Here is a 14,376-nt window from a genome sequence, read left to right as displayed (position 1 = left end):
AAAACTTCGTTTCTTCAAAAACAAAACAGAAAAAAACACGAATGATGAAAAATATAAACTGGCATAACTGTTAAAATTCATACTAATCATGACGGTGTCAGAGCGACTGCGATCATGCTGAGGTCTATCACGGCTAGCTCATTATGGCGATCTTCGGTCATCGCAGTGGAGCAAGCCTCAGGAACTAAATCGACTACCCTTCGAGTGGAAAAAATAAGAGCTTGCTCTGGTTACCTTTCCGATGCGTTGAGTGGAAGGCCACATCAGTCACTGCAGCCGAGTTTTACGGCGCTGTCGTTCCGAGCGATCTTCATGTCCTGCCTTGGACAATTTGTTTTCTACTTGTCATGTGAAATAACTTTTGTATTTTTGTGAGCCACGATTGGGCCGAATTTCACTGAACATTTCACTTTCAGATTCTGTATTAGAAACTGAAAAACTTCAGGCAAAAGTGTTAACTTCGACATGCCGAACTATTTTGGTTTGCAGAATATGAACTCTGATGGTTTGACATTTTTGACGAAGCCCTCCGACAAAATACGCTCGCCAAAGAAAAGATGACAAAAATGGCTCCAAGAAAGAATTTTAGGATTTCCAACCAACTTTGCAAGTCAAAATTTAATCTCAATTTCTTACATGTCGTAAACTTTTTCTGTTCTAAAGAATCTTCCCTTCTTTTTGTTGCTTGTCGAATTCGAAATATCTGACTGAGGACGAATTTGCTGTAATTTCTTCTATCTTCTCCATATGAGATTTTTTTTGATTGGCTCTGCGTCACAAAAGTTTGTTAAGCTGGCAACACTTTGATTTTGCTTCAAATTACATGAGACTTTGTCCGCATGCAATAAACTCATTTTAAGCGTGGAATAAAATTTAATGACTTCCTTAGAATAGAAAGTTAGCATTATAAATAAGAAATGATACTTTTCTCTAATTCCTCCTCCTTGATTTGAAAAAAAACTAGCCACCGTTAAGCTGCCTACAGAAGCATATAGAAGTTGGCTTTTATTTCAACTAATGGACACGCATGTTGTCGATGATCTACTCTGTTTTTTTTTTCGATCAGTTTGAATTAGTAGTATTTGCGTCTTTACGTCATGCATCTTTGAGTGATTTATCAAATCAGACACGGAAATAAGTTATTAGCTGTTCCATCTGAAAAAAATCCTACAGGTAAAAATAAAAAAACAACATCCAAAGCTACAACTGTCTTCAATCCAAATACGTTCAAGAAATGGAATTTGTGTAAATAGTGCAGCTACGGGCGAAGTCTGTTAATCTGAAGCAGTAATTGGAAAAAAAAGAATTGTATTACGCGCACAAATCTCATCAAAATTACCCATATCAGTCAGTATGTTGTAAGCATGACAATTTTTCTTTGCCTGATGAAAAAGTCATGTGTTTTTAACAAAATTGTCCGCGGAATTATGACCCGACAACTGGTAATTATTATTTTTTTCTTTTCCTTATGTGTTTTCGGGTTACTAGTAAAGAAAAACATAACATCAAGTCTGTCCTAGAAACACTGTACCTGTAAACAAAAGGTAAGTGAAAAAATTCCAGCTATGTAAATAAGTCACTTTTAATTTCAAGTGATGATTTTCAGTTGTATCCTCAAGCAAGTGGATACAAGCCATTCCTTGGCTACATTCTCAGTAGGAAAATAGGAAAGTGAGAAGCATTCGAAGGTCTGTGGCAAGCTGAAAAAAAAAATTACTACGTAAAAATTATCTTCGCGGTCATCTCCAAACTGCAAAACATTACGCAGATTGAATATTCTGCAACGGGAGGTACGTTACTGATATCTCAGTGAACCCGTGATATAAAGCAGTTATCAAAATAGAAAGCTTGTAGTAAAGCTATTTTAACCATCGGCAGAAATATTGGACAAGATGGCGGCCGCGCTTGCGCATTTCGTCCATAATGGCGTCCAAATAATATAAGAAACTGTATGGAAATTTGTAAAAATTTCTAAAATATAACAATCAGGAGCTCATGGTCCCGTCTGCTCTCGATCGAGACATATTCAGTACTGATTCTGCTATTCATCAAACCTCACAGGAACTCGATAAATAAAAACCACTTACTTCCAGAGCCAGTTCTTTTGTCATTGATTATTGACCTAGGTCGCCATACAGTTCTTCAAAATCCGTCGTTCTCCATCCCAAACACTCGCCTATTACAGGAAAGTGCATCAATAAAGTTAACTACTCTCGATCGAATTGACTGCTACAGAGTTCGAAGCGTCCAAATATCCTGTAAAATTGCCATTTCCTCCCATCAAAAAAGTTCCCAACGCGCCAGAATATCCCTTATTTTCCATGTTGAGTAAGTGGCGAGACGCCATGTTGAAAACTATGACTGAAATAGTTAAACACGAGCAACGCTGATCTTCTAATCGTCGGCCATATTTGTTTATGTTCTTGCAGGGAAATAAATTAGTTCTCGGTCCTTTTTGGAATAAAAATATGCCAGGCATTGAATGCAAATTCAGTAGTCTTAGCGTGAAAATTAAATTAAAGCAAATAAAAATTCTGACATCATGTCATCGCTCTGCCTCGAAAAATCCCAAAGATTTACTTGCAGGTCTTCTTTTCTTTTTCTTTTCATCAAATAGAAGATCTGCGGTGCTCAAATTGTATAAGTCATGATACGAAATACTCTTCTTTGCAGATTGAGCCGTGATCGCCGGCATATTGAATTCTCTTGATATTCTATTGTTCCGGAGTGTAATACGATATACCGCTGATAATTGTTAGCGGGCTCGAAATGTCCTTGATTTCTGGCGATGTTAACGGAAGTTGATGCGCCCGTAATAAAAATAAAACATATAGCCCCAATGAGAAAACTAAAACCTCTTCCGAGTCAGAAGTAACACAGTTTTCCGGGGAATAACAGAATCTTTTTCATTGTCACATTATTTCGGCTAAGCTTGCAATATCATCTCATTCACTTGCTGTGAGTAAAATTAGGGCTTTATCGGGTACTTACATTTCTTGGTTTTAATGACTGAAACAGGAATAATATTTCTGATGTAGATGAAGCCTTGTATGCTGCAAGCAATGTTCAATAGCTAGAGAAAACCTTGTCGTTTACAAGATTTTGACAATATGGTAAACTTGGAATATTCCTTAGAAAAAGCAGACCTTCTCTTTATGTTGACAAGGATAAGAGGGTCTGGATGGGGGTATCTCGAAAACACTAAACACTAAAATTTTACCTTCTATAACATCAAACATTAAAATTTTGGGCTGTTTAACATCTAACACTAAAAAATTCTCTGAAACACTAAAATTGATACAAATGTAACGAGAAACGGCTAAAAAATGCGCCAGATACTGATAACGATAAACGCGGGCATTCAATATGGAATCAGCTACAATTGATTTACATACTCTGTCATTTTGATTGCAATTTTGTGTTGTTCATTGTTTATGTCTCTATCATGGAAAATCATTGGAGACTATTTCTCTGCAGAAGGGTACATTATGCTTAACAATTAAAATTTTCCTCTGTCGTCATCACACTTTCGCAAACTTTCATTTGAACAATTTGTTTATTTAATCATCATCATGCTCCTTTTACCTACCGGGAAAAGGCTGTTGCATCCTCACTAGCCATCCTCTTGTTTCTTAGCACATGTATTAGCAGCAAGCAAGCCTTGAATCTAAACTCCCCCTTTCCTTCTTTACGGTTTGTCTCCAAGTCTCTTTAGGTCTACCTCTTCATCGTTTGCTTTCCAGGGTCCAAGGTGGCGCTATTTACGGGTTGTTATGCAATTAACTCTTGATCACAGATTCATCACAAGGTAATGTATATGCGCAGACCCGATAGTGCAAACTCTACAAGTCAAGGCGAAAATGAGCGCGAATGGCGCGCCCGGACCTGGTGAGTGTTGTTGTGTGGGGGTAGGAGTCGTGATCGTCATCATCCACATCGGTGCCTGAGTCGGTGTCGTATTCATCCTCTTGATCTGGCACTTCAACAACAGCAACTATTTCAACAATGCTATCGTCCACAAACGTGATACTGGGTGCGTGCGAGTCCCCATCGTCATCTATGATATGCGGAGTAATTTGTTCCATTACTTCTCCTTCAACAGTTGGGTCGTTGTGGAACATTACTTTGGTATGAGGAGGTTGAGTGTAATACACTGCTGGTGGGAGAGCTCCGGCTTTGTCTTTTGTGGTTTCACTGCGCACTGTTCTCTGCCTCACGGGACGAAATTTATCCACCAACTCCTTCATCGCTACTTCAATTAGAGGATCTATCCTTGCAGCTGTTGGAGACTTCATCACTTCAACATCTGCCAACTCCATACTAGATGTTGGAACTGGATAAAACGATTTGTCATGTGTAAAGTATTTGGCACTCCATTTTGTTGTTCTTTTTAATGATTCTTTTGCAATTGTTCCAAAGTCTCGAGCATACTGTAAAGCTGTAAAAGTCTCGTTTTTGAAGTGGGAGACTGCATGAAGGTTTTCAACTATAGTGGTCAGTAATGTACGGAGGTCAACGTCACCAACATAATCCTCATTTATGTTCTTCAAGTTATTTTGCAGTCGTGCCATACCTTGTTCAAGGAGTTCTAACGAGACTTGAGTTTTCTTTGACACAGTTCCTTGGGGACCATTTGTTGCTGCTGCTTCTTTCATGTTGTAGTGCTGTTTAACTGTAGCAACTGTGCTTTTAATATATTCGTTCACTGATGAAACATTGTTCACAGCATCTTGAAGGGATAGTGATACTGCGTCTACGGTATGAGCACTAATTCCAAAACTGTCGTACAGCTTCCCAAGGGCTTGAAGAAAGGACACTGTCCCAGTAAGCGGTGAAACTATTTTTACCGTTCCAGCAGCTACGTCCGACACCAATATAGTATTCTGGAAACTGCATATTCCGTGGACTTGCGCAAAGGTACAGGTTTCACCAGTTCCATCATTAGTTCCTTCTTTTCCAGTGCCCATCAATGTTTTAACAGTTGAGGTTTTCGGATCGAAGGTCTTGACTTTCCTATCTACGATGTCAGTGAACACAATTACGTCGCCATAATGACACAGCCTCTTGATTTCACTGCATGAATCGGACGAATTCTGCAGGAGCTGTTTGACGTTTGAATTTGCCAGGTCACAATCGTATAACCCACCTGCATTACCAGATGCAGCCAAGTATGCGGACCCTCTCCACACACAAAGAGATTCAATACTGGAAACGCCATCGGGATAATGTATTTCTCGCATGCTAGTACCAACGACAGCAACTCCATTGCAGCTTACTTCCAACTGAATAATCCTTTGGTGCTCGTCATCCGCACACAAAAGGATGTCTGTACTCGCCACACAAATTGACGTTGGTTTTACTAAAGGCGTGTTAAGCTGGATGATTTCTGGGTTCTTAACTTGTGCAGCTAAAGCTTTTAAATGTGTCGCGAGTCGCTTCCGAAGAATTGGCACTGTGCCATCCTGTGATAAACTAAAACGACTCAGCTGTGAAAGTAGTTCTGCTCGCGATTTCAGGCCCTCCGGCTTTAAACGTACTTTGCCTTCCAAGTCAATAACACGGATTGCCCCAGATCCTCTTTCAGAAACGAAAACTATACCACTGGTAAAACAAAGGTCCCTTGCATCCTTGAATGTCTCTTTCCGAACGTGAACATCAACTGGTTGATGCAAACGTAATTCCACGAGACGAGCCTCTTGAGATTCGAAGTCATAGTCTAACACAAGCACTTTTCCTTGAGCCCCACTTTCAATCGCAATGGGTCTTTTGCATATCCCACTCTGATTGGATTTCCAAAAGCGATACTTTTCTGGAACTATTGTGTGGACGACCAAACTTATTCCTCTCAGTACCTCTAGTACCGAGGTTCTAGTAAGGCGCACGATAGGTTCTACAGCCATCCGATCTTTATTCCTTACGCAGTCCAGGGTCAGCATTTTTCGTAACTTCTTACGTACATCAGGGCCAGCAGAATCGCGGAGTGTTCGAATTAGAACTAGACTACTCTTCGCGCCCTCAAGATCAATGAACCAGTTGGCCCAGCTGCATTTCATACTCTTGCCAAGATGAACCACATCTGGCAGGGCGACAAGAAGCGAAAGTTCAATAGGTAATGTACCATCTTCGGCCATAGAGTGTAGATTTGACAACGCCTTCTTGTTACACTCTTCACAATCGGTAATTAGCGTTGCAGCAAGAAACCTGTTACACTTTAGTCCTTTTTCTAAACACCGGTTACAAGCCCTTAAGGAAGGAATGTGTGAGACCTGGCCATTTTGTTTACAGGCTGAGCAAACAGATTTGAGCTTAAGACACTCATCACAGCTGCTAAAGCAAGAGGGCATGTCATTTGATACAATTTGACTTACAGACGCCTGGAGCTTCAAACACATTTGGCAAGTTTGCAAGGTCTTAGCTGTGTCTTGTATAGATTTGAGGATTTCTTCACCAGTTACTGATTTGGGGCGATAGTACACACCAACTGGAATTGATGAGCCGTTGTCCAGTGATGTACCTACGACCACTTCGGCGCTTGTTGAGAGCTTTTTTTTTATTTCCTCAGGATCAGAAATGGAGTTGCTGCTGAAATTATTTTGGTCTATTTGAGTTGTTAGCCCAACCACCATTTTCTGAAGTGAATCATATTCTAGGCCAGGTTTTAATGCAGTTCCATCAATAGCTTGTGACAATGGTATAACGTTCAACTTGTCTGTAGAAACAAGCGCTGGCAAATCAGCTTGTCGATTGAAGGCAAAGGAATACAAGGACAATAGATGCGGTTTTATCACCCCACTGGCTGTAGTATAATTAACCAGCTTGAAAGCGTTTTGACGAATTTGTTGACGGACCGCAAAGATTGAAATCAGAAAATGTGTTGAATTCTTTCAGTCCCCCTCTCCTAGTTCCAAAGAAACCAGGCCCTCTCACAAAATTTCGTGTCCGACTACCTCCGAGATACTTGATAGTGTCAAAAAACTCGCACACATCTCGGTCCCATGTGAAATCTGAAGCAGACTTAGGATCAACTAGAGCGAAAGATGTAGTGTTGTCAATAAATTTGTAGTAAAGACAGTCTTCCGGGATCTTTCCTTTCTCAAGAAGTTGGTTGAGTTTAATAGCAACTGGATGGGCATTCTCCACACACCTAGAAGAATAAACGTACACAAACGTCTAAATGCGCAAAGACCACACACAGACCAATGCTAACAATTTGTCAATTCTCATAAATTATAGTGCAACAACATTTCCCCATTACGTAAGCAACCTCAACAAAACTCGCAAGCTTAGAGTTGGAGCCAATAGAAACTACAAGATCAAACACAAATGGACCATCTGTCCTCCATCTTTCTAGTTACATAAACACTCACAAGTTAAAACATGTCAAGTCATCATCCACGTTCGCATCGCTTATCACATGACCCTCCGGATCCTGTGTTGAATCTTTCTGGTCAACATAGCCAGCTTCATCAAAAGCACAATGTGTTTCTTCATCCCATGATTCAATACATGAACTGACAGTCTCATCATGGCTTTGAGACAAGTCTGCGGATTCTTCCAAATCTTCGTTTAGGTAAACACTATCACTGTATAAGGAAATTATCACATACAAGTATTATAGTTTTCGCAACATATAGATTCATTTCTGGTCATTGTTCATTGTGTTCACAGTATCAGCCAGTATCAGGAATTCCAAAAGGGGAACAAAGAAGAACATATATAACATTGGGACACTACAAGCAATGGAGAATGCTCCAGATATTAAGCTTTGTAATGGATTTTTGGTATCATGATACAAATGCCAATTGTTTTTAGTAGTTCCACTATTTGCTAACTGCCATGCAATTATATTTTGGCAAAATATGATTTTCTTCTTACACATGAAACACACGTGCAAACATCAATTTGAAAAACATAAACTGCTTTATTTCATTAAGTTCAAAATATCAACAAAAACTATGCATTAAGACTCTATCAGCAGTACTACAAATGCTGGTCAAAGACATTGGTTTTGAGATCTATGGAAAAAGCTTAACAATCTTTGTGTGTACAACAAATATTATCTATTGGTACATGGTAATGACATGTCTATGCATGAGTTCTATAATAATCTATATTTTCATCCAAAAAAAAGTTCTTTTATACAACAATATATTCTTCAGTAAGGTTTTTACTTGTCAGAGCCTGTTTCTATGGCATCAGCACCAGTAAAGTCCTCCTGCTCATCTTGTGACATGGAATTGCTGCTTGATGCTGAAGAAAGTCGTTCACAATTTCCTTTTTTCCAAAGGCTGTCCAGGGTGTGGTTGTTTTTCACTAAACGCTGTGCTTTCTAGTAATTTCTTTGGCACTTATTGAAATGTGCTACAAAGGACAAATTTTTAGCAAAGGTGAACAGTGTATTCCTAGGTTTACATTTCTCCACCATGGGGATTATTGAAAAAGTGATAAGGGAAGTTCAACTTAATTATAAACATTCATTAGTCTTTTAGAAGATCAGCTGAATACAAAAGACCAGAGTTACTATCACCTAAATACACTCGGAATTATTATTTTTTCTTATTCTGAGTACTGAAACATGTGATCTGCAGTAATGATATTGGTAAATTAAAAATATTTGTTTAAACTTACTGATTTTGAAGTAATTGACCTTCCCTTGGGTGGTTCTGCTGGACTTAGTACTGATAAAATACGGTTTCTTGCAGACTCCACAAGTAAATTTCACCTCATTAAGAGCTGAGCTTCCAGCAAGCTTCCCTAAGTCTAAGCGAGATAAAAGTAAACACATAAGTAAAGGTAAAAGTACAAGTAAAAGTAGAAATTCAAAAACCACCTATTTCATTAAAATTTACCTGCTTGAAGCTCATCTAATTTATGCCTCTGACGCACATTTCTCACAACTTTATTGTCTCGCAAAATATTTTGAACTAGTTCTTTATCTTCCTGACATTCTTGTCTTCTTTTCCTACTTCTATTTCTCGCAGAATCTGATGCTCCAGGCTCATTGTCTATGATGGCAATTTCTGGATCTTTATCTTCTGAAGAACTTGTTGAAGTACCAAGAGGTTCTTTAGGAGTTTGCTTCACACCCGGTACAAGCACCATTTTCTTGTCTGACCAATTAATTATTTTCTGTACCACATGTACTTAAAAAAGATGAAAAAGAGGAAATTTTACTTAAGTATTTCATACTTATAACCTTCAAAGTAATTATCCTTTTCTAAGATCGAATAAGGATAATTTGTAACCCCCAATTTTCTAATACATATGTTGTGGTTATATTTATCATTAGTTCAAAACTTTTTCCTGCACTTTATGAATTCGACAGATCAGTTGTCTACTTACTATTGAGTTCACTTTGGGTTTCGTCAGAAACAAGGAGTGGCACTTCCATCTCCCACTGTTGTTGCGTAAGGATACGTAAATTCTTCGTTTTCCCGTGAGCACTCCTGGCCAGCCGGTACAGTTTCAGCTCGAAACTTCCCATACCTAGCGACGTAGCCATTTGCGAAATACCAAGAAAGTTGATCATATGCTTCCTGGCGTCCGTTAGATTTCTTTGGTCTATACCGATTGGAATTCTACTGCGATGTCTCTCAAAAGCATCTTCCTCGCCACATCTACAAAAGCTGATCAATACTTCCGCAATTCCCGCCGATGCGGACGAGGCGGCCATTTTGCATGCAGAAGTCTGCTGAAAAACCGCTGACCACAGAATGTCTACAGAACTTATGCGCATGAGTACAAAGTATGCATGCTGACCAGTTCAGTTAGTTCTGCGCAGACTCTTCTCCTTTTGTTTCTAGTTTGCACGCCTTTATCATAAGAGCTAAGTTTGAACAAATCTTAGTCCTTTTTTCTAATATTATTGCTTTCTCTGTAAAACTTTTATTGACCTTTATTGAGTGAAATCGCTGTTCTAATACTTTTTAACACTTAACACTAAACTTTTTTTAAACGCTTAACATTAATATTTTACCCATTTTAACACTAAACATTAAAAAAAACGGCCAAATAACACTTGACACTAAACCCCATCCAGACCCTCATCTAACCATGGCTTTTTTTATTCCCATAAAACGTTGCCTCTTTGGAACATCAGTGTGCAACCATCTCATCAGAAACGGTATTCTTCAGTGTTTAAGTTGAGCTATGACAGTCCACCATTTGTCACGATAGGTTTTCGGTCGCTGTGACGATAGGGTTTTCGCGCACTCTAAACTGAACTTGCGGGAAACATACAAACGGAGTAAAATAACTCGGTAGAGACCACTCGGCTAACAAGAACGGAAACTCGCCACGATTTCCTGGTACACGGAGATCTTCTTCGAGCGAGCTTGTACGAACGTCAAGAAAGAGACAGCGTTTTGGTTCCGCAGTAGACTTTTATTCAAGGTCAGGTCAACAAGCGACATGACCTCTAGCGTACTCAAGTTTGTAATCATCAAAGCTGTACAAGGTACTCGCTTAAGAACTAACTGGTGTGAGGTAAGTTAAACGAAAACTACTTAGATATTCCATCTATTTCTAAGACGGAAAGAATTTAAAAATTAAAAGGACGGAGACAACAAACTCGAGGCCATTATAGGAACTTAGGTGCGGATTCACAGCTCTGGTATAGAAAATAATACCTATCTTAACTGCAGAAGCGCAGCTTGAGAAATAAAAACGGAAAAGCAATTAAAAATTTCTACTTATCTATGCAAGGTTGGTGTGGAAACTATCGTATGAAAAGCAATTAAAGTTACGAGTAGAAACTCAGCTGCCAACTACCATGAGAACCAATTTTTCCAGAAAGACCATTAACACTTATATTTACCTAAAAGAAACCAGTAATAAATAACAAAAGTGCCGACGTGCAGGTGCATAATGAAAGCGAGTAACAAAAAAATCTATTCCAAAAGCTACTGTGGTTTTTTTTTTTTTAAATATATATATATATATATTTTTTTTTTTTGAATGAAAGAACTTGAATGAACTCGAATAAATTGGAAATGGTTAAATGTGAAAGTTTACGAATAAATGTGCTCTGAACAACCACACGGAAATCAGTAAATTTTCCGGTAACACATTTATCAAAAGCTAAAAAAGTAAAAGACTATTTAATCTGCGAACCTTTCATATTCTTTAACTACATATGCATGCGAAAGACTGATCTTTCATTTATTTATTATCAGTGACGGATTTTTAGAGAGAACGTTGAGATTCTTAGACCTTTTGAGTAGCATAGGAGTCGGCGGCTCAAGATCAGTTTTAGAAAGAACTCTGTATACTACTTTCTATACGATGATAATTTTCGAACACGAGAATTCGCAACTTCCTATGCCTCATATTTAAACGCCTCTTTGAATTTCTCCCCGTACTCCTGTGCCAGCTGTTTAAAAGCCAAAACTACATTGTCAGTTTCAGGATAGACACTGAGCTCTTCCAGTGAACAACTGCAAAAAAGAAAATATAAACATGTCATTTTCCTGGTAACTTAATCAAACAACAGTAATTGCGAAGTGTCACTGAATTGTGTACATTACTAATGGTAAAAAAGCTACACTTTCTCTCAAATTGCGAGGCTTTGTGGTAAAGGAAAATTAGTTTACAGCCCACAATACGTACTGAAATTTAAAATCATACTTGGAAATAAATCTGCAGAGTGTAATTCCTGCACTAAAAAGGGAAAAAACTAAAGCTTTGGTGGCTGACATGGCAACGTCTTTTTTTAATGTGGAATAGATGTATGAACAAGCTATAATGAGGAAAACTTAATATAGAAGCACATTTGTTCAATACCTTGGACAGTGTTCCATCACAATATAGTCACCTTTTTGACCCCAGCGTGTTCTCTAAAAATTATCAAGAATTACCTGATTGACTTGATAGTCAGGTAAAACTCCTTGAGAGCATCGAAGACATCGCCAGCTTGCATTCTGTGAAATCAGTGCACATGGTCAAACTCAAAAGCAATGTTTTCAAGATTCAAATAGATCTGGAAATGAAAAAACTACCTAGCAAGAGGAGAGTACCTTAAACAAAATTGACAACTTTTTTGTAATCTAACAATTTCACGTGAGGAAATTTAAAAATAAGATTAACTAAAAGAAAAAGAACGGTTCAAATAGGGGAAGACTGATGCTTATTTACAAGATGCTTTTTTTTCCAGCACATTGAATAAAAAAACTTTGTTACTCTCTTACCCGTTTTCTTTCTCAATGACTTTGAGGGATCCATGCTTGAAAAAATCCAAAGCATAAGCATTCAGGGGAAGGGTATTCTTGACTGGGAGAATGGGTACAAGATTCATGTCAGTGTAGATATCTTGACGAATGATCTAAACAACACAAAAAAATATTGAGGGTCATCTAATTTCGTTGTAAATCAAAAGTTAACAAGGATCAATGAATTCCTTTTTCAGCTCTTGAAAAAGCGAAATACCATAGATGATACCTTTCAAGGCAGAGTGTCACCAATTAGCCTAATACCGCTTTCACAACAAAGCTTATACATGTTCTAAAACTATTTTTTGTTTCAAACACGGTTTTAAACAGTTTTCTTCATAGAGGCTGCTAAAACTAGAGTTCTCCTTCAAGTTTGGGACGTTGAAAATACAAGTTAGTGACTACTTGAAACCTAGCTATGGAAAATTCAGTTTTTCATTTCCCTGTATCTGATTTTCATTCAATTGAACCCGGTCTAACTAAACACGTTTTGCTGGTGGGAATGGGGTATATTGTAGATTGTGGAGACATTTTGTCCTGATAGTCTGCTTAGAAAGAGCCCCCGAAGAGAGACACCCAAACGTGACAAACGAGAGGATCATTTTTCACCGTGAGTAGATATTTAAGTGGCTCTTCCTCGCATTCATCCTCGTCACTGTTAACCTCATCTTCACTTTGGTCCTCTGTTCTTTGGCTTGAAGGATGTAACTGGAATTCTGTATTTCCTGATAGCGCAGCGAAAGAGGAACAAGCCGAATACTGTATAGAAGAGTTCGCAAGGACTTTGATCATATCGTTCTCGTCAATGTCATCAGTGCTGGCTTTTTTGGGAAATTCTGCCACAGAAATAGTTCAACTGTATTCGCTGAATAATACAGGCATTTTGAGTTGTACTTATTTTTGATCTATAGGAGGACAGACGCACTGATAAAATCACAATTTGATTTTTTTTATTATATGAAAGAAACACTACAGATTCCAAGTCTCAGTACTTCTGTTGAGTAAAAGATCATAGATGAGGTCACAACGTGGTCAGGACATCAGTGACTCTCGATCGATTGCACTTCGTGTGCCACATTTTTCTTCTAACCACACTTCGATCTCATCTGTAATTTATTACTGAACAGACTCACGGAAACATGGAATCTCTTCATCAAAGTGACATTTTCTCATAATATACATTTCAATTTACTGTGCAAGCATCAAAATTTTGCAAAAAAAGAACGCACATTAAGTAATTCTCACCTATTCCTGATAAAGGGAGTTTGTTATCCTCTCCTCTGTCTTTCTCCAGCCACTGAGCCACTGTGGCAAGGTACTGACTAAACACATGGGTGACTTGACGGTTGTAGCTTTTGACTGCCTTGACAAATTCATTCGGGAGATCCTCCAAAATTACCTGCGTTTAGTCCAAAATCCAAACGTTACCATGGTTTGTACACTTAGGAAGCCTAGCAGTCACACGCTATAACATTTATTTTGACGTGCGGGAGGGAAATTCATTAGTTTTGGTAAAACTGGTTTCAGTTTTTTCCAGTGCATTGTATATCCTGCATTAAGTTCACGACCACCTTCCAAGACTTCAAATGAAACTTTTAAAGAAGCGCATTCTAGAGCACTTTTTTGTGAACGTGGGTAAGTACAAAATAACGTACCGAAACTAAACTCGTTTTCAAGATGAGCCCCTCCTCAATTCGTGCTTTACAACACACCAATTCTTAGAATAGATCAATAAATCATCCAAGGGAAGGATATGCTTACTTTTGAAGAAGATGGAGTCCTCAGCATGATAGAAGGATGAACATAAGTTCTTCCAAATAAGTGGCTCAGAACAAGCACCATTTTCCTCATAACATCTTCGGAAAATTGACCTGTCACAGTGAAAAAACATAATTAACGCAAATTGAAACGCGAAGAATGGATCCAAAGTTTGCCAAAGAGAAATAAACTGGCGTTGACAATAGAGTTAAAAAAGACTCTTTAGAAAAAATCAGAGGACCAGTGGCCTGACGGTTAACGCACTAGACTTTGGGTAAAGAGGTCTGGATTCGACACCTGGCTGGGTCATAGTGTTGTGTTCTTGGACAAGACGCTTTATCTTCACAATACCTCTCTCCCCGGGAGTATATCTGATTAGCGGGAAACTGTCAGGGAAGCTGCGAATTAGTTG

At 38.5% G+C, this 14,376-nt stretch overlaps 4 protein-coding genes and 1 pseudogene across 5 annotated transcripts in view; 1 reads left to right on the top strand and 4 right to left on the bottom strand.

Moving 5' to 3' along the window:
• Window positions 1-14,376, top strand: part of LOC149036763 (uncharacterized) — a 386,542-nt pseudogene that overhangs the window by 191,828 nt on the left and 180,338 nt on the right.
• Window positions 3,177-6,178, bottom strand: LOC149036770 (uncharacterized). Its single transcript, XM_089188878.1, has one exon. The coding sequence runs from the start codon at window positions 6,129-6,131 to the stop codon at window positions 3,843-3,845; it is 2,289 nt and encodes a 762-aa protein (XP_089045004.1). The 5' UTR covers window positions 6,132-6,178; the 3' UTR covers window positions 3,177-3,842.
• LOC149036769 (uncharacterized) lies at window positions 5,428-8,306 on the bottom strand. The gene is made up of 3 exons (XM_089188897.1): window positions 8,172-8,306; window positions 7,368-7,583; window positions 5,428-7,144 (listed from the first exon to the last, which is right to left on the bottom strand). The coding sequence occupies exons 1-3, from the start codon at window positions 8,231-8,233 to the stop codon at window positions 6,808-6,810; spliced, it is 615 nt and encodes a 204-aa protein (XP_089045023.1). The 5' UTR covers window positions 8,234-8,306; the 3' UTR covers window positions 5,428-6,807.
• Window positions 8,313-9,678, bottom strand: LOC149036768 (uncharacterized). 2 transcript variants are annotated; one of them, XM_089188895.1, is made up of 4 exons: window positions 9,343-9,678; window positions 8,850-9,143; window positions 8,629-8,760; window positions 8,313-8,361 (listed from the first exon to the last, which is right to left on the bottom strand). In XM_089188895.1, exons 1-4 carry the CDS (start codon window positions 9,671-9,673, stop codon window positions 8,330-8,332), a joined length of 789 nt encoding a protein of 262 aa, XP_089045021.1. In that variant the 5' UTR covers window positions 9,674-9,678; the 3' UTR covers window positions 8,313-8,329. The 2 variants fall into 2 exon arrangements, with proteins under 2 accessions (XP_089045021.1, XP_089045020.1); XM_089188894.1 differs by lacking the exon at window positions 8,313-8,361 and having other exon boundaries at window positions 8,401-8,760.
• Window positions 11,192-14,376, bottom strand: part of LOC149036767 (putative ATP-dependent RNA helicase DDX60) — a 36,593-nt gene continuing 33,408 nt past the window's right edge. Inside the window, exons 40-45 of the mRNA XM_089188905.1 lie at window positions 13,968-14,077; window positions 13,452-13,605; window positions 12,816-13,042; window positions 12,186-12,319; window positions 11,856-11,918; window positions 11,192-11,435 (exon numbers count right to left, since the gene is read on the bottom strand). Of these exons, the coding sequence (XP_089045031.1) occupies window positions 11,318-11,435; window positions 11,856-11,918; window positions 12,186-12,319; window positions 12,816-13,042; window positions 13,452-13,605; window positions 13,968-14,077 (806 nt within the window). The 3' untranslated portion in view covers window positions 11,192-11,317. The remainder of the gene's footprint in view (window positions 11,436-11,855; window positions 11,919-12,185; window positions 12,320-12,815; window positions 13,043-13,451; window positions 13,606-13,967; window positions 14,078-14,376) is intronic.

This window comes from Pocillopora damicornis, chromosome 12 (genome assembly GCF_964200805.1).
Source record: "Pocillopora damicornis chromosome 12, jaPocDami1.2, whole genome shotgun sequence".
NCBI classification, from domain to species: domain Eukaryota; kingdom Metazoa; phylum Cnidaria; class Anthozoa; order Scleractinia; family Pocilloporidae; genus Pocillopora; species Pocillopora damicornis.
Note: the sequence above shows the minus strand (reverse complement) of the source record. Positions and strands in the feature narration are given on the sequence as shown.

Excerpts from the sequence above, each read along its gene's own strand:
- LOC149036768 (XM_089188894.1), bottom strand. The coding sequence starts at position 9,673 with ATGGCCGCCTCGTCCGCATCGGCGGGAATTGCGGAAGTATTGATCAGC. Across the intron at positions 9,144-9,342 it reads AACCCAAAGTGAACTCAATA|TACATGTGGTACAGAAAATA; the intron begins GTAAGTAGACAA and ends ATCTTTTTTAAG. Across the intron at positions 8,761-8,849 it reads ATTAGATGAGCTTCAAGCAG|ACTTAGGGAAGCTTGCTGGA; the intron begins GTAAATTTTAAT and ends TATCTCGCTTAG.
- LOC149036770 (XM_089188878.1), bottom strand. The coding sequence starts at position 6,131 with ATGGCCGAAGATGGTACATTACCTATTGAACTTTCGCTTCTTGTCGCC.
- LOC149036769 (XM_089188897.1), bottom strand. The coding sequence starts at position 8,233 with ATGTCACAAGATGAGCAGGAGGACTTTACTGGTGCTGATGCCATAGAA. Across the intron at positions 7,584-8,171 it reads ATAGAAACAGGCTCTGACAA|TGATAGTGTTTACCTAAACG; the intron begins GTAAAAACCTTA and ends TTCCTTATACAG. Across the intron at positions 7,145-7,367 it reads GACTTGACATGTTTTAACTT|GTGTGTGGAGAATGCCCATC; the intron begins GTGAGTGTTTAT and ends TTATTCTTCTAG.